Consider the following 27,507-nt stretch of genomic DNA (forward strand, 5'->3'; position numbering starts at 1 on the left):
TCGTGAGACTCACCTGTGTGTATCGATTTTGAGGTTCGCGGTACGCAGTCGTTCGGTGACTTGGCACCATGGTACCTGCGCACGCTACAAGCGGAACAGTGAGAACGATGCCGTGCCCCAAGGCTGGGTATTCGCCGCCGCCGTCCAGCATAACGCACAGGCTCCTCATTTCATCCGCAACTGCATTGAACGTACAGTCATTGTCATCGTCATGCACTTGTCCGAATGACGAGGCTCGTGCAAGTTGCTGCTACAAATCTGGTAGGTGCTTGACGAGAGGGTTGGTAATCCCGAGAGCCTCAGTCATACGGAGTACGAGATCGAGTGTTTGGGCGCGCCGTTGACGTCGCGGGGCATACAGCGCGAGCACGAACATTGGGGGAGCGGCGAAGAATGGCGGCTTTCCAGGCGCCTAGGTCGGTGGCCATGACTAAACGGACCTCCGGACTAAACGGACCTCCGTATGTACTCAACGTCGACCACGATTGAGATATCGACGCTTGACCGGTACCCAACCGGCCTCGCATTTGTCCTCCATCCGTGACCATTGGATACTCGGGCCGCTCTGTCACATTCGATGACCGAGGGCCATCCCTTCCACCCCACCGGCGGTAATGGACTAAATACAGTGAGGACACGGGGTCACAGAAGACAGTCAATATAAAGGTGTGTGAAGCCGAGCAGAGTCCAACAATCCACTCTCTATTGCTTTCACCCCGCCCACTCAAGGCTATGGTTGCTCCTCAAACAGAAGGAAAGCTCTCCAAGAGCTACGTCGACATACTTATCATCGGCGCGGGGCCCGCGGGTGTTATGGCTGCCATGGCACTCCATAAAGCTGGCGTCTCAGTGCGAATTGTGGATCAGAGGTGCGTACCCATCGATCATTCTCTTTATGTGTACACGTCTTCATCAAGTCTCGTTGCAGGGACCAGATACTAGAAGCAGGTCATGCTGATGGAATACAGCCTCGTACGATCGAGGTTATGCATGTAAGAAAATCTTTCCAACCCCTTGATTCACGAGGTGTATTGATTGCTGCCGCTTCAGAGCTACGGTCTGGGGCATGAGATGCTTAATAGGGGCCACATGCTTTCTCGCGCGGTAAGTCACTAGCGGCACCGCCGACTCTTTTTCTTGCTTAAAGTTCTGCTAGGCATTCTACGCTCCGGACCCCGACACTGGCACTATAACTGTAAGATCTCCCAGTCTGTGTGGTTGCAGCATTCAGCCAACCTCCGTTGAAAGCGTCTTTCTCGTCGTCCCGCGGTTGTCGCGGCAAATGCGCGATTTCCATATGGAGTGAGGGCTGTTGTCCTCGCGTTTGGCCGTAAAATGACACATTACAGATCATTAACCATCAAGGAGCCATCGAAGGCGTTTTAGTTGATGTCATGCGAGCTGATGGGCTCGAAGTTCAACGCTCTACTGCCCCGACCTCACTCGACACCGTCAAAGAGGATGGAAAGCTCAAGGAACCACACGCTTATGTGCATGCTGTGAGTGCTCAAAAGAGTATATATATACCCGCCACAAATAGACTATCCTATAGACCGTGTTGCGAACGGAGAGCAAACAGGTGTCTGCAACAACGGAGGTAGTGCACTCCAAGTTCGTTCTTGGTGGAGACGGTGAGTCGAACGAATGCTATAGACGTCTCACGGTGCCGGCGCAAGTTATTTAATGCTTCTTCACACTCCAGGCGCACACTCTTGGACCCGCAGCCAGCTGGGTATCCAAATGGAAGGGGATTCCACTAGTGAGCGCGTTCTAGATTCCCGTGGCTGGAAACGGCCATTAATAAAGGCTCGCTGCACAGATGCTGTTTGGGGAGTCCTCGACTTCGAGGTTGATACCGACTTCCCCGACATCCGCAACCAATGCTTCATTCACTCCGAGTATGGCGTCTTGATGATCATCCCGCGCGAACAGAATCTTGTGCGCTTTTATATCCAACAGTCACCCGCGGTGGTCGCCTCACTTATCGACCCTGTTACCGGTCGCCTGGACCGGGACCGGATGACGGTTTCGCTGCTGATCGAGCAAGCCCGCAAGGTCCTCCCCAACTATCGCGTCGAGATCAAGAACAACAGGATCACCTGGTGGACTGTTTATGTCGGTCAGTCAAGTTGATGAATGTTGCGTTTGTCGAGCACTGCTTATCAAATCGTTTGTAAAGTTGGTCAGCGAGTCGCTGAGCGGTTCTCAGTGAACAACCGTGCGTTCATTGCTGGCGACGCGTGTCACACCCACTCTCCCAAAGCAGGTATGCGATTCCCCTACGCGCCCAGCTTTTTCGAATCGACCACTTCCTCTGTCCAGGGCAAGGTCTCAATGCAAGCATGAATGACAGCCATAACTTGGGTATGTCTCCCGCAACACTCTTTCGGATTATAAGCTGATCGTGTTTTACCCTCAGCATGGAAACTGGCTTACGTTCTGCGGGGATGGGCAGACCTGTCGCTGCTCTCTACTGTGCGTCCACGAGGCACACTGCATCCGTGGTGCTTCTGACACGAGTCTAGTACGAAATGGAGCGCCGTGGATACGCACAGGAGCTCATCGCGTTCGACCGCAAGTTCTCCAAACTGTTCGACAAGCCCCGCTCGGGCGCGAACCTGGAGGGCGTTGACCCCGTCGCGTTCGAAGAGTGCGCCTCCGCCGTCTCCTCCGCTCATGCACGCTCACTGTCCAGCTGACCGCCGACCAACAGAGCGCAGGGCACCCTAAGCGGCTTTACCTCCGGCATCGGCATTCGCTACACGTCTTCGCTCATCGGGACCGAGCACCAGTCGCTCGCGCACAAGCTCGTCCTCGGCGAGCGGATGCTCCCGCACTACTTCTGTCAATCGGCGGATGCGTCCCCAGTCGACGTCCACGACCTCCTTCCCTCGGACACGCGCTTCAAGATCTTGGTTTTCGGAGGCGACGTTACTGTCAAGGAGGAGAGGGAGCAGCTGCAGGCGACCGCGGACGCGTTGGACCGGGGATTCCTCCGCCGTCTCGGGCGCGGGGGGATGAAACGGGGTCAGTGGGAGGTGTTCGATGTGATATGCTTCACGTCGGCAAAGTTGGAAGAGCACGAGTACCTCGGTGAGTCTTCATATATATCGAGAAGGCTCCGAGCCCAAAAGCTGACCACCGCACGTGGCCCATCCAGATTTCCCTCAATTCTTCCGCGAGGACTGGAAGAAGTGGGTACACGTCTCCGTAGTTCTGTGTTTATGCTCATTGACCACATTACAGGGTTCTCTCCGACGACGTGAACGTCGCCATGGGTTATGGGGGCGGTGGGTATGAGCACTGCGGTATCGACCCACACAAGGGCGCGATTGTCGTCGTCCGGCCGGATGGGTATGTGAGCCAGATCGCTCCGCTCGATGGTGTCGCCATCCTCGATCGTTACTTCGACACTTTCCTCATTTGATGAGTGTTGAATCAGACGTCATCTTGTCGCTGCACCACCGCGTACTCGTCCGTATATCCAGCCCTGCATGTAGAAGCAATTATAGACGAAACCGACGTAGCTGCTGGATACCACGATTACGAGAGTGAAGAGACACAGGTATAAAGTTGTGATACAACATGGTAGGACTCACGCTGGCTTGTAAGTACTTTCCGTATCCCGCTGACTGCCCACGCGTGCGTATCTGCAAGCGATATGTCTCAACGAGGGATGACAATAGAAAGTTGGAGTTAATAGCTGCTGCTGTCAGAGCGTTGGATAGCTTCCTAGGAGCGTGTGGGTCATAAAATCCACACATTTTAATGTAGAGCGGAGCCCGAAAAAGCGCAGTCAGCAAATGAAAACGTGCGCACAGGGCATGGTGGGGGCCACGGGATAGCCTGCTCTTCCTCAATATCCTCTTCGTCTATATGTAACACATTCCGGACACGGCAGGAGTATTACATCAGTAATCCGTTCAAATGCGCTCTATAACTTGGCTCTCCGCGCACTGGTTTGCACAGTGAGCGTCCCCTTGGCCAGCATATCCCTCGCCTGCTCGCGCAGCACGCGCCGCAGGAGCTTCCCGCTCGGGTTCTTCGGGATCGTCTCGATGAACTCAACCCCCGCGAGCCACTTGTACCGCGTCTTGTGCTTCGCCACGTGCTGTCGCGCGCCGCGCGCCGAGCCAAATCAGCTTTCATCTCCACACACGGCGCAAGGCCGCGTACGCACCTCCATCAGCTCCGCCTTCGCCCGCGCCTTCGCGCCCGGGTCGCGCTCCGCGCGCGCGTGCGCGTCCGGGTGGAGCGCGACGAACGCGACCGGGAGCTCGCCCGAGTACTCGTCCGGGACGGGCACGACGCACACGTCGCGCACCGCCGCGTGCCGCAGGAGGTGGCCCTCGAGCTCGGACGGCGCGACCTGCGCGCCGCGCACCTTGATGAGCTCCTTGATCCGGTCGACGACGAAGAGCTCCTTGCGCGCGCTGATCCGCACCTCGTCCCCCGTGCGCAGGAAGCCGTCGACGAACGTGTCCGCCGTCCTGTCGATTATAAGCGCCACCTGTTCGCGTGAGCAGTGGCGCGCGTGAAGGGTGGGGAGGGAGGACGTACGCGGTGGGGTTGTTGAGGTACCCGTGCGCGATCGAAGGCGCCTTGATGTACAGCTCGCCGAGCTCGTCGAAGCCTGCGAGGGTGCCGTCCGGCTTCACGACGCGCGCGATGACTCCCGGGAGGAGCGTTCCCGCGGCGCCGAGCGTGCCTACTCTTTGCCCATGCGCGGGGAAGGACATGCCCGTCGCAGACTCCGTGAGGCCTGCGTCGTGATCATCGAACATAAGTCGTGCAGTAAGACGAGGGGATAGGTTTGGGACGGACCGTATCCCTGTCCGATGATACTGTTAGGCAGGATGCGGACGATTTGCTCGGTGATCTCTGCGCTCATTGGGGCAGCCCCGGCGATGAGAAAGTACACGGATGAGAGGTCGTAGTCCTTGATAACAGGGCTCTGTGATATGCTAGCTCAGTCATGTATATGAGATGCTGGAGCACGAGAGAAATATACCTTGCACATGAGGACAACCTGTGGTGGAACCAATCTGTGGAAACTTGTGAGGCTTGAATGACAAGTGGGGAGAGATGTTATCACTGACGCAAGATGCGTGATACGGTATCTCTGGATGCTCTCAAGCATCTGCTGTAGCGAGAATTTTGGTGCCACGACGATAGTGTTCTGGAGAGCGGTTATTGCGATGCGTCAGAAAGTGATGAGGAATACCTTACTCCGAGGAAGAGTTGCAAAAAGAGCACGAAATGTATGCCGAATGCATCTGCGGTCGAGTCAGATACCACGCGTGGATCAACCCGATATTCAGCGCTCACGGTACCAAGGTAGTACTGACGACATGTCAGATTTAGACCTGCTTTTGGGCCGCGTGACTGACTCACTAGCATATGTGATTCCCCCAGGCCGGTAAAACCTCTCTTCTAAGGGTATGTTCTCATTGTTCGCATTTATGTGGTGCGCGTGCATGATAACATTGGAAATAAGGCTGTAGTGAGAGATCATGATCGCCTTGACGAGCACTTGTCAGTCTGGGATTGCCGACAGCCATAAACATATGGCACACACCTTCGGTAGCCCGGTGGTTCCGCTCGAAAAGGACAGCAGGGCCAGCTTTGTCTTAGCTTCCCCAGGTTTGAGCCGGAGCTGTGCGACCTGCTTCGGCTGCGTGAGCCCAAACCTGACGAGCTCGTCTACGTTTGGATATGGGGAACCTTCAACAGGTTCCATCAAAACGATACGATCCTGAGGGATGCCCGCGGCGCGGGCAGCGTCCAGTGCTATCTGCAGCATTGAAGGATGCGCAATGAGCAGCTGTGCCTTGATCACTTGAAGTTGGTAAGTCAGCTCTTCGGCAGTGTAAGACGGGTTGGCGTTCCTACAGACCGAACGTAAATATCACAAACAATCAAGCAAAGGGAGCTGCTCACGAGGCTATTCCCCCCAGGTTCTGTACGGCCCTGGAAGACACATGAATTCGGCGACCATACTATTGTCGCATCTGGAAACATACCAAAGCACCACAGGAAAATCTATGAACAATTATGATCAGAAGCAATAAGAGTGGAAGTGCCAGAGGCACTCACCAACGTGATTGTGAGTGAATATGCACACTTCAAAAGCACCTTAGAAGTACGATCCAATGTGATGCGCTCAGGGTCCTACCTGGAGTATCATATCCTGTGACGAGGTATCATGAGCACCGGAGCGTCTACAGACATACAGCGTGACATGCCTATATTCCACCGGATCCTCAAGGCGTTCGTAAGCCCATGCATCCGTCCGCGCAGCTGGAAAGACCGCATTGTCAGTGACCGATCACCGATCAAACGTCTACCAGTACTCACCTCGTCGGACCCTATCTGCCGTCCGGAGGCCTCTTCAATGAGCCATGGGCGCATCTTGTGCGCCCACATTGGCGCAGACGGGTGGTGTCGGTCCAAGATGAACTGCGAGATCAAGAGGTCATCCGGGATGGGCGGCAGAGGGCCGCCGTCTCCATGAATCTCGCTCATGGCGGTGCGAGAAGAAGAGGGACTGCGGGTCTCGTGGGAGCGCTCTCTGCACGGGATCACCACGTCCTTCTTATCCTCTCGCGTATGGTGCTGTGTGAAAAGAACCCCGTGTCGGCCGCGACGAGTTCGCGTGACGGTGGTGAGGTCACCTGTCTCATCAGACCGTCCACGTGCCAACTTGGACCTGGGGTTCAGCTTTCAGCCAGATCGACGGACACGATTGAGGCTTAAGACGCATGTCTTCGTCTTTGAGTAGAACGTGTGCCGTTTGAGCTTTAGACACATCGATAGCTTTCGGTACTTGTATGGAGAAATAAGCGAATAGGCGCCATTGAGAAGCCCCCGGGTCGCCGTACGCCAGAAATAGCATATGGTCTAACCAATCAGAACAACGGAATGGTTGCCAGCCTTCATACTAGCCTAAGCAAACGCAATACTCAACATCTAAACAGGACTGACCGATCGCTAGAGCTTGGCGCGTCGAGAGCTACTTTCCACCTTCAACGAGCCATCTAGCAGCATTTTCTTCGCCTGATCACGAAGGACACGTCGCAGGAGCTTGCCGCTGGGATTCTTCGGGATTTCATCGACGAATTCAACGGCTGCGAGCCACTTGTGCCGAGCCTTGTGCTCAGATACGTGCTGTGAGCGAAGCCACCGCGTCAACCATCGTCTCTGTCTGCATCGAAAACTCCGTGAGCACTCACCAACATCAGCGCCCTCTTTAAGTCGCCCTTGTTACCTTGGACAGCCTCCGGCGCGAGCACCACAAACGCCACCGGGAGGTCGCCCGAATACTCATCAGGCACCCCGACGACGCATGCGTCTCGCACTGCGGCATGGTCAAGCAGGTGGCCCTCGAGCTCCGAGGGTGCGACCTGCAAGCCGCGCACCTTGAGGAGCTCCTTGATGCGGTCGACGACGAAGAGCTCCTTCGCGGCGTTGATGCGCACCTCGTCGCCGGTGCGGACCCAACCGTCCACGTAAGTCTCGGCAGTACTGGGCGAATACAACAAGTATCAGCACTGTGAAGCGCTCTGAGCAGACTCGAGGGGCAGACTGACGCCTGGGGGTTGTTGAAGTAGCCCAACGCTATCGACGGCTGTTTGACCTGTAGCTCGCCGAGCTCGTCGAAGCCGGCGAGCGACCCGTCTGCTTTCACCACTCGTGCGACAACCCCGGGCACGAGCACGCCGGCGGAGCCGGGAGTGGGTACCTTGAGCCCGTGAGCGGCAAACACCACCCCGGTCGCGGCTTCGGTGAGTCCTGACAGACAGTTAGTCAAGGACCACACGACGTCACGAGGGGTAAACATACCGTACACCTGCCCAATGATACACTTGGGTAGCAATTGTGCCAGCTGGTCCGTCACTTCCGGTCCTAGAGGCGCGGCGCCGGAGACGATGGAGCGGAGAGAACTGAGGTCGTAGTCCTTGGTTATCGGACTCTGTTCCACGTTGGGTCAGCATGTATTCGAGGATGCGGTGTCAGAGTGATGTACCGACCTTGCACATCGCGATAACTTGAGGAGGAACAACTCTGTGATCGCCGATTGAATTTGAGCACAACCAGACGAACTCGGAAATGAAAGAACACGTACGCAAGGTTAGTAATGCGGTACCGCTGGATGCTATCCAGCATCTGCTGAAGGCTAAACTTCGGAGCGACAACAACAGTTGTCTATGCAGGAGGGAAACGTCGGTTGCGAAACAGGTATCGTGATTCTGCAGATGACTCACACCAAACACCATGTTCATGAGGACAACAAAGTGCATCCCAAACGCGTCTGAAGCAAGATGAGTAGCTGGCCGTCGGATCAAGTACACATGAGCCTACGATAAAAAGGTAGAACTATGCAGAGTCAGCGAGTGTCATCCAACATGAAATTCGCAGAAGGCGGGACGTACTCCCATATATCACATCACCCGGGAGGCAGAAGTGCATATCGGGAGATGTCTTCGCGCGGTTCTGGCGCATGTGTTCGCCGTACATGACTATGTTTGCAATCATGCTATAGTGAGAGATCATGACGGCCTGTTAATCCCCGTTCCCATGAGCACAAATGTTACAGTATATTGCAAAAAAGGTGCAACGTACCTTGGGACGCCCGGTAGTTCCACTGGAGAATGACAGGAGAGCGAGCTTCTCTTTCGCCTGACCCGGCCTGAAACTCAATGGAGTAAAGCGTTGCGGTTCTTTCAACCCCGATTCGATCAGATCCAGGATATTTGGGCGAGCTACGGCTTTTTCAAATAGAATGATAGCGTCCTCGGAAAGACCAATCATTCGGGCTGCTTCCAGCGCCACCTGGAGTACGTCGGGATGGACGACCACCAATCGCGCTCGAATGGCCTCGAGCTGATGGGCCAACTCGTCCGCGGTGTATGTCGGGTTGGCCGTTCTGTACCAAAGTGGGTTAGCAGCTTACACGTTAACTATGCATGACCATTACTCACGATACTATGCCGCCGAGATTTTGCACTGCCCTAGTGAAGGACCTTAAGCATGAGAGGACCGTTGGGAGTATGCCACAAAACGCACCACATGACGACGGGATAATCTGCCAACAGCGTAAGCATCTATCAAGTCACGACTCTCAAACCGTCTGCACTCACCGACGTGGTTCGGGCTGAACACACATACTGTCCATAGGAGACGCGTCAAGTATTCGACGTGACACTGCAGAGCGCTGGACCGTACCTGGATCGTCGTACCCTACACATGTGCGGCCAGCATCGGTTTCAGCACAAACGACAGGCAGAAAACCTCTTACGCACCTATGTTCCACCGGATTTTGAGGGCATTCGAGAGGCCGAACATGCGCGAACGGATCTATAGGAAAGATTAGCATCACGCCGCGACCTTCGTATCTATCGCACACACTTCGTCAGAGCCTATCTGTCTCCCTGTAGCCTCTTCAATAAGCCAGGGGCGGATGTCGTTGCTCCACCGCGGCCGCACCGGATGCTGATAGTCCATCACGAAGTGGGCGATGGTTACATCGTCTGGAATGTACGGCAAACCTTCCGAGCCGTCGCCGTGTATCTCTGCCATATGGATAAGAAACGTCAGTACGCTCTGCGGTGGAAGTGCGGAGAGAGAGAGAACGTGCTGACAGCGAAAACAAGCGGCTCGATGCCCGGCCTTCGGCTAATTATGTGGTAACGCGTGTAAACGCCGCTCGTCTCAAGCGTGACCGCAATAAGCCGTGCCTCGAGAGTCGAGTTCAGGCAGGGGACGCGAGGAGGGGCCCCAGGAATCCGGTGATGGCAACCATAATTTGATACGAGTCGCATGAATCTCACGTGAAACACGAGCCGAGTTCTGAGGCCACAAAATCTAGAGAGACCTCATCTCGAGGCACGACTACTAGGTAGGGACCTGTGACGGCGGGTGGTGTCCCCAAGTTGAATGCCTAGGTGTGACAGGCTGGCCGGCGAGGAACGGGTGCCGGTCACTGGTCAGGCTATGTCAGCGGAGTGAGACAAGCGGCTAGACAAGCGCTATTACCACTTGTCTCAGCTCGCACGCACGGCGCTAGCGCACCCCTTATGCGCCGAGCCTCTCTACTCACTCCCAATGCAGGCAGAAGCTCAGGATGCGTCATAGGGTCCGGCCCCAATGGCGAGAAGACGTCGCCCAGCCTCGGTTGTGTAACCAGGCGTGACTTGAGTTGAGCCTGCCCTTGCAGTCGGACTGAAAGTCAAGTCATGGACATGCGTTTGCTGGCGAGCCACAAGCGAGTCGACGCGAGACTAGCGCGAGGTCCGAGATTCGGCTTTGCCCAGATATTGAAGCTTGGGAATAAGTAATGACGCAGATCTATTAGAGGACAAGGTGTGCTCGCACGTCGTGACCCCGGTTCTTCAAGAACATCTATTGGGCATCGGTGCGAATAATGCGTGAGCAACGCGGATGCCCAACATAGAGAATGTCTGATATACTGTACATATACAAAATGGACGCATGCATATCAGGCAACTTCCTCGGCCCATCGCAGGACATCTTCCATGGACAAATTCCCGGGATCCGGTGATTGCTGGTGTGCATATATCAGCCATAAGATTCACGAACAAGCTCAGGGCATACCTGAGAGGGTATCGAGCTTAGTATCGTGGCCTGGGTGCTCTGAGCCGAAGCCGCGCCCTGACTCGCAGCAAGGCTCTCCTCCTGCGACGCAGCACGCAGCGCCGCAAGCTGCACCTCCAACGCGTCGCATTTCCTATAGAAGCGCATGATCATGAGCGCTCCACAACCCGCCTGGGTGCCCGCAAACGCGACTTACGCGTGGATCGCCTTGGTCTCCTCCCTGCGCAGTTCCAGCTGTCTCCGCATCATGAGCTCCAGGTTCGCGCGCGCCTGCACGGGGCGGAGGTCGTTCGCGGCGCCGAGGATGTTCAGCGAGAGGACGTTGATCCACTCGAGGTGCGTCCGCCACTCCGGCTCCGTCTGCGACGACGCGGTCGGCGGCGGCGCGAGCAGCGATGAGAGCAGCTTCGAGTACGAGACGAGGAGCGAGCGCAGGATGCTGCGCAGCGCTGGGCGGCGGTCTGTAGGGAGTATATGTCGTTGGTCCGCGGTCGCAAGAGGGAGAGGATTGGAGACCTACCGACTGTGGGGTCTTCAGGATAGAGCTGGTGCCCACCGGCCTCGGCTAGGGATGGGATGCTCTCCTTGATCTACGCGTGTGGATACATGAGTATATGCGACGCAAATGGCGTGAAGCCGGCCGCTAAGGTCGAAAGGAATTACTCACAAGCCATTTATCCTTGAATACGGTGTAGCTGCCCTCCTCCATGATCCAATCCACCCGCGGCTTCTCCAGCTGAGCGACTGGGTATTCGGGGACATCTTGCTGGTCTGAGAGCACCTCATACTGGTTCAGAGCACCGAGATCGGCGTCGGGGCCGGCGCGTTCGCGCAACAGCTGGAGGAGCGCGAGATTGTGGGTGGTGTAGTGGGTGTAGCAGGAGGGAGGCGAGGGGAACGGGTTCCGAAGCTCTGTCTCCTCGTCGTCCATGGCGATCGCGGAGGAATCGCCTAGCGAGCGACCTAGTAACGAGAGAGGCCGGACGAGAGGCGAGAGCGAGGACAAGGCCGCTGTGGCCGGTACGTCATGGGAGTGCGAGAAAACGAGGCGCGTCGTGCACGCGAGACGCGTCCCGCTCGCCGGCCTTGTTCAGGCTGTCCTCCCGCCACCATGTCTACTCCAGCAGACGACCCACGTGATGCGTCTCTCGAGACCAGCCTGACCCTGCCAGAGACGTGGCAGGTCGAGTCAGTCGGTACGTTCACAGACTCAGATATGCTATGTTTCCAGCCACTCACGAGTCCCCTCCGCAGATCCCTTGGGGCAGGGAAGTACGTACTGGCTCTGGCACCCAGTGCTGCAGAACACTAAAGTCCGGTCGTCTCACAGTGATGTTTGTGTCTGGTCTGATCATGGTGACTCGGAACCGGTGAGCACCCTCCTATCTCATATGACGAACGCGTTCTGAGCATTTCGTTGTACAACTCTAGATTCCTCGCGTGGCCGTCCCTTGTGCTCTCCATCAACAGTGTCATCAACCAGCACCCCCTGCGCACGAAGGAGGGCGCACAGAGCACCGTCAGCATCCTCTTGTACGTGTTTTCTGCCTACATTGCTTGCGTTGTTTTCATATCTCCCGCAGGCTCGGTGTGGGCGCGCTCCTCGCCTCGTACATGCCTCTGTTCCTTATTTCTGGTGCCCAGAAGATGTCTACACCTCTTACACCCTAATTTATCCTGGTTTCTTGTGTATCCCAACGCATAGTGTGATTTGATATGTTTGGAGGAATCGCGCGTGAGATGGAAACATACTGGTACAAAGCCTGAACCCGGGCTATGACGGTGGCACCGCGAACGGGTCCCCCATCTCGTCGTCCAGCATCGGTCCTCCCAGCAGCGCATCGTCCGCCTGCATCTGCGAGAGGTCGCCCTCGAACCCCGCCCCGTCCGGCCCCACGTCACCCAAGTCCAAGCTCATCCCGTCGCCCAAGTCCACCCCGCCGTCCTCGCCCTCGTCGCCGTCGGGCGGCGGCCGCGCCGTGAGCGCATCCGCCTCCGCAAGCCCCTCGTCGACCTCCTCCTCCGGCATGGACGGCGGCGTCGGCGGCTGGAACGAGACCGAGAGCGGGTGTGGCTTGTGCGCGCCTGGCTGCGGCGTCGCCGGCTTCGAGAGCTCGTTCCCGCCCACGGCGGACGCGGGCTCGGACACGTCGCGCGAGAGGGCGCCCGGGGTCGGCGCGTCCGGGGCCTGCGAGCCCGCGCCCTCGTCCGCGTCTTCGTCGTCGCCGTCGACGACCTCGACGAGGTCCTCGGGCTGGATCGGCGCGAGCGGCTCGTCCGCCTCGCCCTCGTCGTCGCTGAATTGCTGGTCGCGCGCGCGCAGCGTGAGTGGCAGCGCAAGGGGAGGGGAGGGTAAAGAGTGCGCGAACCTGCACTTTCTCGGTCTTCACCCACTTGAACACGCGCAGGGTGGAACCTGGGGGCGCGGCGTCTGGAGGAGCCCATACTTTCTCCCAGCAAGGGACGGGCTGCATGAGCTGTCGGCGTGATGCCTCAGAGGTGGAGGTGCTGAAGCCGACGCGTCTTCTTGTCGCCATTTTGTGGATCGCTAGACAGAGAGAGGAGGGGGTCGAGGACGAAGGTGGCGGGCAAGTGCAAGACTCTTGCGCGGCGCGCGCCTCAAGTCACACGCGCGGTTCCACATTCTAACTTCAAGCTCATCCCTCCTTCTCCCTGATCCAAGACATACTCTCAGCCGTTCGAATATGCTGGCGTACAACACAATTCCACTGCAATTTCCGAATCACCCATCGCAGTCGGTCTGTCCACTGTCGGGGATGCGGGAGAGAGCCTCACGAAATGCCTGCGAGATATGTATATGAGGCCTTCCAGGACTTGGTGAGCTTCTGGATGTACGGCCGGCCGTATTCACGAGCGTAGAATCTAGATACCGCCAGTGCCCTAGGGATGCAGGTCAACCCACACCCAGCATCGATCCCTGACACTCCTCTCACTAGTACTCCGAGGCTCCAGCAACGGCTTTGCCCCGCGTCCCCGTCGAGGTCTACGAGGTCGACATGGATCAACTCGGCGTTGAGCACGAATCCGACTCCATCGCCGCCTGCGCCCAAGTCTGTTGCAAGCTGTGGCTCTCCCGGATCGTCTCAACCTCTGGCACGGATTGCACGTGAACACGATGGGCCAACTCTCGTCGGTCTGCCACGCCCTCCAACGCGCCGAACTCCGCTGGCTCGTCCATCCTGTCCGCCTCCACACGGTGGACTATTTACACATCGGAGCATGGAACATAGATCTCTCGTGACCTGTCCATGCCACACGCGCCCCTCACAGCCGAAAACTCAAAGTGGAGGATACAGCCCAGCTGAGGCTAGTTGAGGTCGTCACCACTGTCGAACCATACTCAGGGGAAAGTGCTCGTACCTGAACCCGTCTGGTATGTCGGGACACTAGTGGTGGAGTATCTGCCACCAAAGCACCTTCGAACGCGCGGTCTCCTGCCGAGCCCGAGTTCCCGCAACGACATGCCGGTCGGCTCTCGAGCCACTCGTGCGAGACATCACCAAATCCCGTGAGTCCGCGATGTTCGTCCGCCCGCCCGCCAAACAAGCTCCGCATCTCTTCGTTCCCGGAGCCGCCCTCGGTTCTCGGCGCCACAAATCATGTGGTGCTGTAGTACTTATTGCTGTTGTATTCAAGTACTAAGTACTCAGACTTCGTGGCCTCCGCCTACTACGCTACGAGCGCTGGTGCTTGGCTTGGAGGGAGGCTCACCGAGGCTCTGCGCACGGATGTGCGCAAACGCTCCGCTCACAAGGAGCTTGCGGGTTCCGCCCGCGCCACATGCAGGGTCTCGAAGCCGGCCCCGCCCACGTCTCCTTCCTACCGGTCCCACATGCCGCGCGCAGTGCGAAAAGGCCGTCACCGGAGCGCACAGCGTCCACGGTCTACCTCAGTTGGATGCCCAAAGACCGCAGCCTCTAGACGGGCCGAGAACTATGCAGTGCGTGCTCCCTCCGACTAGTCGCCGCCGCATCGAACATCGGGGCGTGGCGCGGCAGTAGGAAGCCAGTCGATGTTCCCCGACAGATGGTGACATTGTCGAGGCGCCATCTGTATGCGCACGCCGACGCCGATGTCCCCACGAGAGTTCAGAAGGGCACTGCGTTCTTAGATCCGCCGGGGCCGAGCCGCGCAACGAGCGCTGTCCAGGCGGTTCGCGGGGCTTCTGGATGACGCACATCTGCCCGGCGGGCTTGAGGACATGCGATGCAGACATGCTGCAGAGTTCAGTGTCGAATCATTCCCCCTCATCATAGACGTTCCTAGTTATTACAGTTATGTCATTCGATGGCTCCCAACTGTCTTTCCCTAACCATAATCCGCCTTCTGCCTCCCAAGCGCATGATGAAGCCGTGCCGACTGTATCACCACGAAGAAAGCGGCAGAGGTGCTAAGACGGTCCCATGCCCTCACGGGCAGAAGGTGATCGTGTAGTCGGCGTTGAGGGCCGAGTTGCACGTCCAGAGCGCCGTCCCGCTCGGCTCGTCGAACGCGTACGCGTACGAGTTCGGGCAGTTGCTCTCTGTCGTTCCCGGTCAGCGCAACGCTCGCGCGGGCGTGCAGAGGGGGGCTGCTCACTGAAGTACGAGTAGAACTGCACGCCGGACGACGGGCACGTCCCCTGGGTGTTGTGCGAGCCCGTGCAGCAGTTCGGGTCGTTGTCTGCGCGGCGCGAGGGAAAGCGTCAGCGTCAGCGCCAGTCACCGGGCCTCTCAGCAGTCAGTCTCCGAAGGACACGCACTGGGGTCGGAGGCGAGGTGGGCCACGCAGGCGCTCTTGCAGCCGACGGGAAAGCCGGTCGAATCGAAGGGGCCTTTGAGCTGCGACGGGCCTGTGCAAGGCGCGCGGGTCAGCACATCGCGCAGCACGCGCGGCCATTGCCAACGTCGGACGTACAGTTGGGGCCGAGGTCGACGGGGCAGTTCGCGATGTGGCAGCCCTTGTTGTTCGTGATGCTCATCGGCAGGTTGTACCCGTCCACGAGCGAGACTGCAGAACGATGTCAGCGACGTCAGCGAGCCCGTCGCGATCGCCGGCGAGCGCACCGTCGTAAAAGTCCTGGTTCCCGGCGCCCTGGAGCGTGAACTCGGCGACGGTCGCGGGCGGGACGCCGGTGCCGGTGCGCGAGTCGCAGACGAGGCCGCCGTTGCAGCCGCCGTCGAGGCACGAGTTCGGGCCCGGGTTGGTGGCGAAGTTGCAGTTGCGGCGGCCCCAGATGCGGCCCGCCTTCCAGTTGTTGGGCACGGAGAAGGAGACGGCCTGGAACGCGGCCTGCTCCCAGCCGTTCGGCTGGCTGGGCACGTTCTGCGCGACGTTCAGGTCCGTGAACATCTGGTTTGGATTCGCAGGGGACGGTCAGATCGAGCTGCGTGCGGGTCGATGGAGAAGGAGGCGTACCCCGGGCCTGGATGGACGGAGAACGCGATGAGCAAATGTGTGTTAACAGCGAACGGAGGGGGCACACCAGATGGTGAACGGGCAGTTGTTGTACACGGTGAACGTGCGGGCGGAGGCCCCTGCGGCGATGGCGAGTGCAACGAGAGCGAACTTCATGGCTGTGACTGGGATACTGAGGCTGGGACTCGGTGGAGGGAAGATGGTGCTGCAGAGGAGACTCCGGAAGCGACCTGACCGCTCTCCAACCCATTTCGCAACCTTTTTATACCTCGCTGTGTTCGAGCCTTGACCAGCGACTGCCTCGGCCGACCCGACTGCGGAGCGCCAGCGCCCACGGCGCGCAGGCTACGCGCCAGGTCTCGCACGCGAACCATGATGGGCGTATTGCATCGCGTCATGGGGCATGTGGTGACCGGCGCGCCGCGTTGAGCGTCGCAGCATCTTGAGTTCTTGTTCATCTTTTCAGCTTCCCAAACGCCCGAGGAGTCGGGGTCCCCTCCGCCGTCGGTGGCGTCCACGAAAGCCGGGCGAGGAAAGTTTTGCGCACCGCTGACTGTGAAAGATTGGAGGCAAGCCATCGCGGCCGGTCAGTTCTGATTCCGTATAAAAGTAATTATCGCAAAAGCCATCGCATTCCAATACAAACGGCTCACCTGCGAGTCGACGCACTGGTTCGCAGCGGCCCTAGCGGTGGCCCCGCGCGAGGCGAGCCTGACTGGCCCACTCTCGCTTGACTCTCGCCGTGCGATCCGAGCTCACGTTGACAGCGACGACGACGTGATCGCAGACGGCCCAGGCGACCACTTTCCTATTCGCAGCAAACGCGTGCTAGCACCGCGTGCGCCGTCTCAGTGAGAACTTCGTCACAAGTACAAGTGCAGCCGTCGCGGCGCACGAAGCCCGATGGCGCGTGGAAGGGCGGGCGTGATCCTGCGTGATCCTGTCCGGAAGCATTTCCGGGACATGACCGGGCAGTATCTCGCGCCTGAGTGGGGGTTCTGGGCCGTGGAGGTAGAGGGTCAGGTTCGACCGTGAGCGCTGCCACCGGTCGCACCGCCAGCGGTGATCGGAGTCTGCCCCGCGGACTTTTATATACACGTGACATTTAAGGCTTACAACAGACAGGATCACAATGTTCGTACTACGTTACTAGTTAGTACTGAACTCAACCCCCATCATTAGATCAATAGAACGTGATCGTGTAGTGTGTCATGGGCTTGGCTACATTCCCTTGTATTGCAATTTGCAACTCTACATTCTGCATTGCTCATTCTCGCTGCGCCCATGACAGGGTCCGTACTATACGCATGTTCTAGAGCTTTGGCCACTCCTGTCTAAGGTAGCCGCACTGTATTACGCCAGCGACTTTCCTCCGAGGTTTCGTCTTTCCGCTCCGCGTGCGACCGTCACGTCCAGAGCGAGCGAGGCACTACAGTTCCAGAGCGCGGTGCCGCTTGGCCCGTCGAACGCGGCGCTCAGCCTACCGGAGCGCTGGTCCAACGAGACAAAGAAACGAACTGAAGTGAAATTAGTGGATACGTACTTAGTCGGGGTGTCCAGTGGCGCCGGCGCTTCAATTCCCAGCCACAAGACACGAGTCGATGTACGGGCGCCAACAACACAGAATCCCCGGCCGGCTCATCCTCCCAGGTCAGTAACTGAAGACAAAGTATGCCTATGACTTTTATTCCAGAAATCCAGTCACACAAGAACGGCTAATAAAACAAATGAGACCCTAGAAAGCCACGATAGCAGTTCATTCAAGCAAACTACCTTCCAACACAAAGAAGTACTCCCGATCATCGACCAAAGTAAGCACCACAGTAAGGTGACAACACATGCGAGGGTGACAATACAGACAGAGCGCAAAGTGTCTCACAAACTTGAATGATTGGCAACCCGTCTGCAACAGATCCTCAGCTCAGTATCCAAGTACCGTCGTAGAAATGGAGGAGACGTCACTCACAGGTTGCCGGTCCTCGCACGCAATATTGCGCCTCGCACACCCCGCACGGCCCGCACCGCCTGCCCCAGGCAGAACGGCGTCTTGACCGGATCCGGCGTTTTCCCCCCCGCGGCATTCGTCGCGGCCCGCCCCGACGCCTCACCACGACGACGACGGGGCTTGAACTTGGCCGGACAGCGGGAGGTCTGGGTGTGCGCGCGCGTGCCGTCGACCGAGACGGCGCAGGTGGTGTGGACAGTGACCGTGCGCGCTACGAGGCGGGCTCACACTGCCCGCGCACGACGAGAACGAGAGCGGTCGAGGCTCTCGGGCGAACTTTGCTCTTGTAGTTGTCGGCGTCGCCGGTCCTGCGCGAAGGTCAGCGGCGAGTCACGACGACCGAGCGGAGGGACTGACCGACGGTATAGAATGCGGCGCGGCGCGCAGGCCACCGCGCCGCGAGCCTTGAGGCACGCGCACACCCCGCGCGCCCGCCCTGCTGGTGCGGGCATGAGCGCGCGGTGCTGCTCCCCGCCAGACGTTTGCCCGGCGGTCCAGCAGGCTTTCAGCGCGACGCCCTTTGATAGGGATATCGCGACCCAACGCGACAGCGGCGGTGCCAGATTCGACATCCACGCGCCTTCGCGCCGGTGGGGCTAGCCCCGGAGAGAGTCACGGTGTGTCGTCTCCAGCGCGCTGCGTATGACCGTGGCGCGGCGTCGTGTGGACGCTGCCGGTCTCGTAGACGATGCGCGGTGACCAACCGGACTGCTACTCGCCGGGCCGCACGACACACCCCGTTCAACACCCTTGGCGGTAGCACCAAGAGGAGAAGCTATGGGTCGTGCTTGAGAGCGCCGCGACGAAGCCGACCTTCGCTAGCAGGTGATGCCTGCGGAGGAAGACTTGCCGCGATCGCCACCATGTCCGTGCTTGCCCTCGTCGACACGCGTACGAAAGCGGATAGCAGTGTCGAGCGAGGCGGGAGGCGAGTGGCGACCAGTCTGGTGGCACCAACGCTAAGATCTAGGTGGTCAGCACGAGTGGCGCAAGCTCGAAGTGGGGATGCTCACCGTGTAGCGTGGGTGGCGCACCGTTTCGACCGGCGCTGCAAGAGGAGTAGTCGAGAGCGACGCAAGCAGTGGTCAGAGAAGACATGCCTTGTGCGATCGCGTCCCGACGAGGAGGATGAGAGTGGACGCCGTCGCTGCCGTTAGGGCAGGTGGGTGCGGTTGCATAGTGTTTATGGCGGCATAGGTGGTGGTGCATAGGCCGCGGCGATGGCACCGAGGGAGAGTTGTTGGTGGTGGCAGGGCATGGGTGGCGGTAGGGTGGGTGGTGGTGGTGGTGGTTGTTGGGAGAGAGGAGGCGAGAAGCGAAGGGTATATATGCGATCTCGGGTCATCCCCGGATTGTCTGAGCGGGGATCAGTGGCACAGTGGGCGGTGTGTACAGGTCCGTGCGCAGACTCACATCCAGACAACTATTGTTCTACTTATGTCCTCCACCGGGGTAAGTTGTCCCCCAGACCGTTGCTAGCCAATCATCTTCGCCAGTCGCGACCACATCCTCGTGTCCGCACAGGAACAAGGTGGCTTCTTGGGCGGCGAAAACGCCGCCGATGGGCTTTCCGAGCCTCAAGGCCTGTGGTCAACCTGTGATAGCCAACAGATAAGAAAATGAGCCCGATTATCGGATACAGAAGCAGACGGAACACACCTGGCCAGATGTGGGCATTCGTCTCCGAGGCGATGAGCTTTGGAGATGTCAGCAAGCGTTGACGGAGTCGAAAAGTGGAATATTCGACCGCCTATTAGGTTGTGAAGGCATTCTGGTGGAACAAGGATGGAGCTGGACCGTATCGGAGTTGGCAATCACTGAAATCAGCATCAGGAGCAGCGAAACAAGTGTTGTTTAGTTTGTGTAGGCGGCCTAGTACAGTACAGTAGTATCTCCTCGGTCCACATGAGGCTGCTCTGTTCTCGATACGAAAGAGGGGATTCTCGCACCATCATTTCAGGACTTTCTGCTCAACCCGAGCGGATGGCACGAAGGAAGATCACTTGTTCTTGCTGAAAGGTCACCAAAAGTTGGCGCTTCCTTGCGGAAACAAGGACTCCGCCCTAGTGCATACAATGAGTGATTTGACCGCACCTGTACGGTACTTCAGAGACAATTCACCTGTGATTGAAGTCGAGCGGTCTACCAGGGTCTACCTTACGAATGTCAAGGTGGACTTCAGAGCCCCTTGATGGAGAAGTTTGCTTGGCACGTGGCAACTTGTACTCAGTGACTATGCGCGTTGCTCGTGCACATGGGGCACCTCGCATGTTTTCGAGCCTTGAAGACGCTGGCTCATTGCATGCTGTTAGGTTTCCCGCAATGATAGCGAAGGAACAAGAGAAAGAGAGACGAAGTTGCCGACAGAGCAGCGCTCGAGCGGGCTGTGACTGCGACGGCGATTGCGTGATGAAAAGTTACTAGTGCTGCCAGGCTGTGCCTCGAATCGCGCACCTCGAGTTCGCCACCCCGCGCTCGCCACATGATAAAAGCGCAGAATAAGGTGAGTATGTTCCACTATTACACATAGAAACACGGAAAGGCGTCCGTCGATATCCGAATCCGTGTAGTCGATCGTCCCATTATACAGGAAGCGGTGAGAGGTATGAAACGACGGGGTAGGTAGCTGGAAGGAAACCACGAGTCAGAGAGGAACAGATGAAAAACTAACGACGAGGGACGTGCATGCTGCTAAAAGCAGCATAAATAGCGAGACCAGCAACGCAGAGCAACGAGAGATATAGTATGGAGGGATACTGTACAGCACACGTGCGTCTAGGGAACAGTGAGGGTAGTGGATGTATGCTTGGTGGTACAGGTTTGTCCGGCGTGAGGAGACGAGCAGGAGAGAAAGTGGAGGCAGATGCTATGAACGAACGACATCTTGTGATGGGGGATCCGACGCAGCGAAATCCCATGGGGCAGGTATGCGCGGGACGTCCGCAAGGTTGTTGTCGAGAGCGGCGTCCTTCATGCGCTCGTTATCGGTCATGTTCTTGCGTGCGCGGCAGCGCACTAATCTGAGCTTGGTCCGTTTGACCCCTGCAAATCGGCGAGGCGTATCAGCTTCCAGCACAAAGAAGAAAAAGCACGGGCACGCACAAGTAGAGATGGTGTTACGATCTTCTTCCAGGTAGGGATTGTCGACCGGAAGAAGATCGTCTCGGAGCGTGTACAGACACCAGAGCGACTCCTCGTACAGCAGCTCGCACTCCTCCGGCGTCGCTTGGTTCAATAGCTCCTTCCGTGCCGCAGATCGACTCTGCCGAGAACGTCGTCAGTGGCAACCACAAGTGGCGTGCTCCACACAGCACTCACCAGATTCAGAGCCCGGTCGTACACCAGCGTGTCGATGAACGTCGGCGCCCCAGAATACTGCGCAGGGAGCCATGTCTTGACGAGCGCCGCGCGATCGTGGCACTTGATGAACTGGTCCTTGTACCACGCCAGTGCCTCGTCAAAGCCTTCGCTCACTTCAAGTTCACCATCCGGATCGCGCATTTGCAGGTGCTCGTGGTAGTTGCGCAGGCGGTCGATGCCCTTCTGCGCGAACGTCATGAGGAGCATATACACTGCCACGCAGGTCATCGCGTTGTACTCCGCCTGGATGTCCGCGTTCCTGCGCCGATTCGCGATGCGATCTGTCTCACCTTCGCGACGAAGGAACTTCGTCGGGTCAGGCAGAGGTTCTAGAGAGTCCGCGGGGTGTTAGCAACGAAACACATCTCTAATCATTGCAGCTTGACTCACTCTGGGGGAAGGCCTTCACGTAGTCGTACATCTCATCTGCCCAGCGCGTCAGCACCTCCGTCTTCTGCGCAAGCTCCTCGAGACTGGCCAGCAGCTCGTCTTCTTCCGCATCGCGTGCGTTTTGAAGCTCAAGTCCGAGCGCAAGTCCAGTGGCGCGGGGTCCTCCGAACATCTGGGCGCGACGTGGCGAGGACGCCATGGGCTCGATCTGATATGACGACGGACGCCGCCTCCCACCACGAAGGATTCCGGTGGCCATGCTGAGTGCGCGTGTCAGAGCATTTCCGTTGGTCCTGGAGTTCGCACTCGACGGGGACGAAGAAAGTGGAGGGAGAGCGGTGTTGGGGGGAGGAGGAAAAGTGGGGGCACCCATGGGGTCAGGGTACTCGGTTGTGGGCGACTCGATATCATTGAGAGCTTCCTCCCCAAATGGAGCTGGCTTCCTATCTCGAAGTGGTTTGCGTCGCTCGGTGATTTCTGCGCCTACGATCAGCGAGAGGTTATCTCGAGTGGAAGAAAGTACTCACCATCTACCGCACGATTGATCTCCACGGCTTGCTTGTCTCCTACTAAGACATACTCGCGACGAAACTCCCTATCTTCATCCTGTTCACCTGGAATAAGTGAGTTGTCTGCAGACGACGGATGATTCTTCCCCTTGGGGATACGCTGCGGGAAGGTGACGGGTGGGGAGCTTGATGGGCCAGCGATGTTCTCCGAAGCCCTGCCTCACCAGTCAGCGAGCGCACCAAACAACTTGGAAGCAGCTTACGCGTCATCCACAGCACTTTCTGGCAGTGCCGACTTCCGACGCTTGAACTTGATCTTCGCCGGGGGAATCATGGCTTTGGGGTCGAGCACCTCGGGGGGAATCACTCGATGATGGTCAGGTATTCGATCCGGTTCGTCGTCATCGTCCGGTGGCGGTCCAAGTGGCGGAGAAGGGTCCCTTGGCCGCGGGAACTTGGAGTTCGCCATCGCCAGGCTCCTGAAGAACTCGTCGAAGCTCGCGCGCTCGGCCGGTATGCGTTTGAGAAGGGTCCGGATGAGCATCTTGATGTCCGAGGGGACCGGCTTCAGGTCCTCGCCCTTGGCCTGAGCGCGTGCGATCATCTGCGGATCTTCATCCGGGAACTTGATGCCTTTCGAGCTGTCGATCTTCTTCAAGAGTTCGATGTGGTTTTGCGCGCGGTACGGTGGTCTTCCGACAGACATCTCGTACAGAACCGCGCCCACAGACCAGAGATCGGCTTTCGAATCGTACTTCTGGTAACTGAGGATCTCCGGTGCCATATATAGCCTGTTTTACGTCAGGGAGGGTGCCCTTTGGTGCGTGAACTATTACTTACGGGGATCCGCACAGAGTCTCGGCCATCATGGCACTGGGAAGGAAGCGAGCAAACCCAAAGTCTGCAACTTTAAGTACGGGGACACCTAGCGGATGTCCTCTTGAATATTCGTCTGGGCCAGGAGGGGTCAAGAGCAGATTCTGTGTCTCTTGTGAGCTTCGATTCTTACTCCTGTTAAACCGAGCGCACCTGTGGCTTGATATCTCTGTGTATGAGATTGCGTTGACGGAGGAACTTAATAGCGCGAGCTATATAACAAGGTTAGTAGGTGAAGAGCTACATACGGAGGGGCGAGCTGACCTAGTTGCCTCAGGAAACTCCGGACCGCGATCTCATCAAGTCCGCCGGACTTTGGGTGTGGGTAGTAAGTGGGGGCAACACCAGGGGCAGGAATGTACTCCAGGCCCTCTACGCGTCCACGTTTCTTGATGTAGTTTGCAAGGTCTCCGCCCGCACAAAATTCCATGATGAGGTAGATGTTCCGTTCTGCACGCTATGTTAACCTAGTCAACAACCCGTGCTGCAAGAGCCACTTTGGGGGTGACAATATCTCATCCCTCGCCTCTCCCCAGGCGATCATCTCAGCTATATGCGTTGTTGGGCCGCGCACACCCTCCTTCCCATCTACAGAACTCGTCCACCATGCAAACCCCACCATCCCAGTGACCACGGATACGAACCGACCCGCGCGATAGAAGAAGAGGCACTCACAATGACATCAAGAAGGCGAGTAATGTGCCTGTGCGACAAGCTCTTCAAGATCTCGATCTCGCCCTGCAGATTGTCGAACAACTTGGGGCTCAGGCCGCTCCGGTTCACGGTCTTTATCGCAACATGGTTATGTGTTTGCTACATGCCGCGCATCGCTCGAGATGAGCACGGGCGAGAGGTGCTCTGAGACGGATGCTCGCACCTCATGGTATCCGCGATAGACGGTCGCGAAGCTGCCCTTGCCCAGGTCGCCGACGATCACGTACGGCTTCACTTCGAGGTCCTCCACTCGCTGCCGGTCCGACCGCTCAGACATGGTGCGCTTCGATGAGGTTGCAGATGGTGCAGATGGTGGGGAGTGAACGGCGGCAGTCGGCGCCATGGAATATTAAGGAGGTTGAGGGGGGTCGTTCGTGGGAGGAAGAGTGGAAGCCAGCCGGCGGTGTTCACCAGGGCAGATATTGAGCGGACATGAGGGAGAGAGGAGAAGGAAGCTCAATGCCGCGAGCTCGGTCTGGGAGGGACGAGCGCTGCGAGCCACAGCGACCGAGACCGCTTCGCGTAGAGTTCAAAGCTGCTTTGTTATCGATGACGTAATCTATATTCGACAGAGTTGCGCTATTGTAATGAGCCTTCAACCAAGTAATAGCCCCCTTGTAGGGGAGGCGCCCCGAATTAGGCGGACGCAGAGGTCCACGCGAACAGCTCTTGGGGATTTGTAACACGTTCCCAACGAAGAAGGCTATCGAACAAAGGGGCATAAGAACAGCCCTATACGGAATACAAGTACAGCTAGCGAGAACACCCAAGAAACGGCCCTTGTATCCACCTATGGTCTACTATACGATGTTCATCCCCACAGTGCGGACGACACCCGCACAACATCCGCCTGACGTTGGACGTCGTGCACGCGCACCACCATCGCACCTTGCTGCACCGCGCACCCAACCGCTGCCGCCGTCGCCCAGTCGCGCTCGTCGGCGCGCGTCTCCCGGCCCTCATACCCCCCAGTCCCATCCGCATCTGCGCGTTGCAGCACCGCGCCAAGGAACGACTTGCGCGACGGCCCAATGAGTTGAGGGTAACCCACAAGGAGGTTTCGCCGCGGCTCGCTCTCCCCTTCACGGGCAACCAGCGGGCGGTCCGCGACGATGCTCGCGGCATCCCGCAACACCTCCAGGTTGCCTTCGAGCGTCTTGCTGAACCCGAGCCCGGGGTCTACGATGACGAGCCACCGCCGGAGCCCGCCAGGGCCCCGCACGGCCGCGTCGATGCGCTCCCCGAGCTCGACTCGGACGGCCTCTAGCACGGCCCCACGCCCGCGCCCGCCTGCGGCGTACGCGTATGCGCCGTAATCCTTGTTTTCCCCCGCGGGCCCGCGCGAGTGCATCATCACGACCGGGACCGCGAGGTCGCGCGCGACCTGGCGCATCTTGCTGAAGTGCGCGCGCGCGTCCGCCGAGGCGAGCGCGGGCCAGGTCGGTCCTGCAAGCGCGGAGATGTCGTTGATGCAGTTTGCGCCCGCGTGAACGGCCTCTTCTGCGACCTCCCAGCGGAAGGTGTCGACGGAAATGAGCGCGCCCGCGCGACGAGTACGAAGCGCTGCGAGTGGGGAGGACGTCCCGGGCGGCACGGGGGTGAGCGGGTCCGTGTTGGCGGCGCCCTCGGATCGGATCGCTTGAATGACGGGCACGACGCGCGTGAACTCCTCCTCTGGCGCGACGTAGGCGGCGTTCGGGCGCGTTGAATATCCGCCAATGTCGACGATGTGCGCGCCGTGAGTCACGGCCGCCGTGGCGTAATTGAGGGCGGTGGGAATGGTGTTGTGTGTGGAGCCGTCAGAGAACGAGTCGGGGGTCACATTCAAAGTGGCCATGAGGTATGTCCGACGTGGCTGCGGGCGACCTTTCGATGGGATCGATGTGACAGGATGAGTCCAGAATGTCGCCGTCGGCGGCACGGGATTGATTTTGCTGAGCTGTGCAGGCCTTTCGGAGATCGACGGTAGTGGGTATCGTGGAAAGGGTATGACTTTGTACATCGCAGGCTCGTCGGTATCTTGCAGCATGAGTGTTGTTAGGAGCTCTTCGATCGACCTTCCGGTCAGTGGGACGATGTACTCAGGGATCATGCTGGCGAGTGCTTGGTCAGTGCATAAAACGCATCTCAGATGTATGGAGCGTACTCATAGAGGGGCCGCAGCACAAACTCCCTCTCCGTCACTCTCGGATGAGGGATCACTAGTTCGCCGGCGAGGTTGTCGAGCAAGCTCCGCGCGCTTTCTGGCCTGGTATCTAGCACGATAGAGTCGTACGAGACGATATCGAGGTCCACCACCCGTGGTCCGTTGCGATAGCTGACCGTGCGTCCGACGGCGTTCTCAATGTCCTTTAGGAATGAGAGCAACGCGCGGGGCTCAAGATCTGTCTCCACCTACGAGTGACATGTTAGAGGGACGGTATTGCTTGGCGAGAGTGCCTACCATGCAAGCACAGTTGATGAACTTGGGCTGATCCTCGACGTACATCGGCGCTGTCTCGTACATGAAGCTCGTGTCGATAACGATCACCCTTGGGGGGCCTGTCCAACCATCCAAGTCCGCACCGGGCGCTTCGAGAAGGCGCAGTGCGGTCTCGATGTTGGCGAACCGGTCGCCAATGTTGGCACCCAGTGCAATGGCAGCGCGATGCGGCAGCACATCAACCCGGGTGTAGAGCGAGGGCGATGGAGAGGCAGATGCCGGAGGGGGTGCCGGAGTCGCGGGGGAGTCGGTGGAGTTTGCAGAGGCCGCTCGGGAGGCGACTTTGAAGTCAAAAGAGTCCCGCGAGACCTCTACTTCTGCAGATGCAGCGTTTATTATCGCGCTTGGCTTTGAGACGCGAACGACGGTAATGGCCGTCTCATCATTCACCGCATCGAGGACTACGCGTGCGACTTCGGATGCGAGCGCCTCCACAGTCAAGAACGTAGCTTCTTCTACACACTAAGACCAATGTCAGAGAAGCAAGATTTGTATTCGAACAGACCTACGTCGAATATTTTTTGCTCAAGGGTGCGGAAATCCATCGGCTGCTGGCGGGGCCATCTGCGGGTGATGGATATGTTCACCCTGACGCGCTGCTTCCGCTGACGTTCATGTGGATGAATGCCGATGAGAGAGTGCCCCACGACGTCTTCGAAGAAGAGCTTCTCCTCCGACGGCCTCGCGTCCGACCCGGGTTTCGTAATCTCGATGCCAAACGCGGCGCCGTAGAGGAGCGCCTGCGGCCTGCGGATGCGCACGGTGAAGCTCGGGACCTGGGCGTACTGGGAGGCGTACACGTCGCAGACGCGGTCGGCGAAGCGCTCGAGGGAGGGGAAGACCTCTGTGCCAACGACGGCCTGCATGCCCTTGGCGAGAGTCGAATAGTTGACCGAGTGAGCGAGGTCGTCGGTTGCGGCGGCGGTGCGGACATCGTGCGCGAAGCTGAAGGAGACGACCACCGGCTGCGGATGGGGAGGATTTGCTGGCCAGCGCGAGCCGTCTGCGAAAGAGACAGTGAGCGCGAGGTCGTTCACGCGGATGAAGTCTGAAGAGGATCTGCAGCGGGTCAGGGTGGGCTCAAAAGCGCATACAAGCCACTCACTTCATGATGGTTCAAAGCAAGTGGTACGACCGGC

General features: G+C 58.3%; 10 protein-coding genes across 10 annotated transcripts; 3 read left to right on the top strand and 7 right to left on the bottom strand.

Annotated features, from left to right (window-relative positions):
* Positions 1-732: 732 nt before the first annotated feature.
* BXZ73DRAFT_102469 (FAD binding domain-containing protein) lies at positions 733-3,427 on the top strand (the record flags this gene model as incomplete). The annotated part of the gene is made up of 15 exons (XM_048015242.1): positions 733-869; positions 929-992; positions 1,051-1,104; positions 1,157-1,195; positions 1,350-1,499; positions 1,553-1,631; positions 1,703-1,759; positions 1,820-2,119; positions 2,180-2,266; positions 2,323-2,364; positions 2,420-2,475; positions 2,526-2,650; positions 2,714-3,093; positions 3,161-3,194; positions 3,247-3,427. 15 exons carry the CDS (start codon positions 733-735, stop codon positions 3,425-3,427), a joined length of 1,785 nt encoding a protein of 594 aa, XP_047876766.1.
* A 507-nt stretch (positions 3,428-3,934) lies between these two features.
* Positions 3,935-6,525, bottom strand: BXZ73DRAFT_48539 (acetyl-CoA synthetase-like protein; the record flags this gene model as incomplete). The annotated part of the gene is made up of 14 exons (XM_048020076.1): positions 3,935-4,111; positions 4,181-4,490; positions 4,561-4,762; positions 4,825-4,954; positions 5,012-5,045; positions 5,100-5,179; positions 5,230-5,276; positions 5,329-5,343; positions 5,395-5,521; positions 5,579-5,888; positions 5,982-6,042; positions 6,097-6,135; positions 6,234-6,300; positions 6,358-6,525. 14 exons carry the CDS (start codon positions 6,523-6,525, stop codon positions 3,935-3,937), a joined length of 1,767 nt encoding a protein of 588 aa, XP_047876767.1.
* Positions 6,526-6,990: 465 nt separating this feature from the next.
* BXZ73DRAFT_102471 (acetyl-CoA synthetase-like protein) lies at positions 6,991-9,579 on the bottom strand (the record flags this gene model as incomplete). The annotated part of the gene is made up of 16 exons (XM_048015243.1): positions 6,991-7,167; positions 7,233-7,524; positions 7,590-7,791; positions 7,843-7,972; positions 8,031-8,064; positions 8,126-8,205; positions 8,265-8,311; positions 8,362-8,376; positions 8,433-8,559; positions 8,623-8,926; positions 8,982-9,011; positions 9,067-9,085; positions 9,141-9,167; positions 9,226-9,240; positions 9,303-9,357; positions 9,409-9,579. The coding sequence occupies 16 exons, from the start codon at positions 9,577-9,579 to the stop codon at positions 6,991-6,993; spliced, it is 1,725 nt and encodes a 574-aa protein (XP_047876768.1).
* Positions 9,580-10,498: 919 nt separating this feature from the next.
* BXZ73DRAFT_102472 (MED7 protein-domain-containing protein) lies at positions 10,499-11,545 on the bottom strand (the record flags this gene model as incomplete). The annotated part of the gene is made up of 5 exons (XM_048015244.1): positions 10,499-10,564; positions 10,615-10,747; positions 10,811-11,075; positions 11,135-11,204; positions 11,282-11,545. 5 exons carry the CDS (start codon positions 11,543-11,545, stop codon positions 10,499-10,501), a joined length of 798 nt encoding a protein of 265 aa, XP_047876769.1.
* Positions 11,546-11,725: 180 nt separating this feature from the next.
* Positions 11,726-12,285, top strand: BXZ73DRAFT_102473 (uncharacterized protein; the record flags this gene model as incomplete). Its single annotated transcript, XM_048015245.1, has 5 exons — positions 11,726-11,810; positions 11,869-11,886; positions 11,945-11,984; positions 12,046-12,147; positions 12,198-12,285. The coding sequence occupies 5 exons, from the start codon at positions 11,726-11,728 to the stop codon at positions 12,283-12,285; spliced, it is 333 nt and encodes a 110-aa protein (XP_047876770.1).
* A 103-nt stretch (positions 12,286-12,388) lies between these two features.
* Positions 12,389-13,151, bottom strand: BXZ73DRAFT_78418 (uncharacterized protein; the record flags this gene model as incomplete). Its single annotated transcript, XM_048022878.1, has 2 exons — positions 12,389-12,919; positions 12,984-13,151. The coding sequence occupies 2 exons, from the start codon at positions 13,149-13,151 to the stop codon at positions 12,389-12,391; spliced, it is 699 nt and encodes a 232-aa protein (XP_047876771.1).
* A 1,893-nt stretch (positions 13,152-15,044) lies between these two features.
* Positions 15,045-16,188, bottom strand: BXZ73DRAFT_102475 (thaumatin-like protein; the record flags this gene model as incomplete). Its single annotated transcript, XM_048015246.1, has 7 exons — positions 15,045-15,157; positions 15,214-15,297; positions 15,377-15,466; positions 15,532-15,624; positions 15,681-15,966; positions 16,033-16,039; positions 16,100-16,188. 7 exons carry the CDS (start codon positions 16,186-16,188, stop codon positions 15,045-15,047), a joined length of 762 nt encoding a protein of 253 aa, XP_047876772.1.
* A 747-nt stretch (positions 16,189-16,935) lies between these two features.
* Positions 16,936-19,638, top strand: BXZ73DRAFT_78420 (uncharacterized protein; the record flags this gene model as incomplete). The annotated part of the gene is made up of 8 exons (XM_048022879.1): positions 16,936-17,063; positions 17,215-17,236; positions 17,324-17,682; positions 17,734-17,843; positions 17,958-18,627; positions 18,723-19,140; positions 19,249-19,432; positions 19,562-19,638. 8 exons carry the CDS (start codon positions 16,936-16,938, stop codon positions 19,636-19,638), a joined length of 1,968 nt encoding a protein of 655 aa, XP_047876773.1.
* Positions 19,639-20,903: 1,265 nt separating this feature from the next.
* On the bottom strand, positions 20,904-24,229 carry BXZ73DRAFT_48538 (kinase-like protein; the record flags this gene model as incomplete). The annotated part of the gene is made up of 11 exons (XM_048020075.1): positions 20,904-21,079; positions 21,140-21,299; positions 21,356-21,726; positions 21,788-22,264; positions 22,315-22,511; positions 22,560-23,087; positions 23,137-23,276; positions 23,326-23,384; positions 23,437-23,629; positions 23,848-23,985; positions 24,050-24,229. The coding sequence occupies 11 exons, from the start codon at positions 24,227-24,229 to the stop codon at positions 20,904-20,906; spliced, it is 2,619 nt and encodes an 872-aa protein (XP_047876774.1).
* A 468-nt stretch (positions 24,230-24,697) lies between these two features.
* On the bottom strand, positions 24,698-27,478 carry BXZ73DRAFT_102477 (Dihydropteroate synthase; the record flags this gene model as incomplete). Its single annotated transcript, XM_048015247.1, has 5 exons — positions 24,698-25,979; positions 26,033-26,280; positions 26,330-26,830; positions 26,878-27,427; positions 27,474-27,478. 5 exons carry the CDS (start codon positions 27,476-27,478, stop codon positions 24,698-24,700), a joined length of 2,586 nt encoding a protein of 861 aa, XP_047876775.1.
* Between the last annotated feature and the right edge of the window lie 29 nt (positions 27,479-27,507).

The sequence above is a fragment of the Epithele typhae genome (genome assembly GCF_022376455.1).
Source record: "Epithele typhae strain CBS 203.58 chromosome Unknown BXZ73scaffold_32, whole genome shotgun sequence".
Lineage (NCBI taxonomy): Eukaryota > Fungi > Basidiomycota > Agaricomycetes > Polyporales > Epitheliaceae > Epithele > Epithele typhae.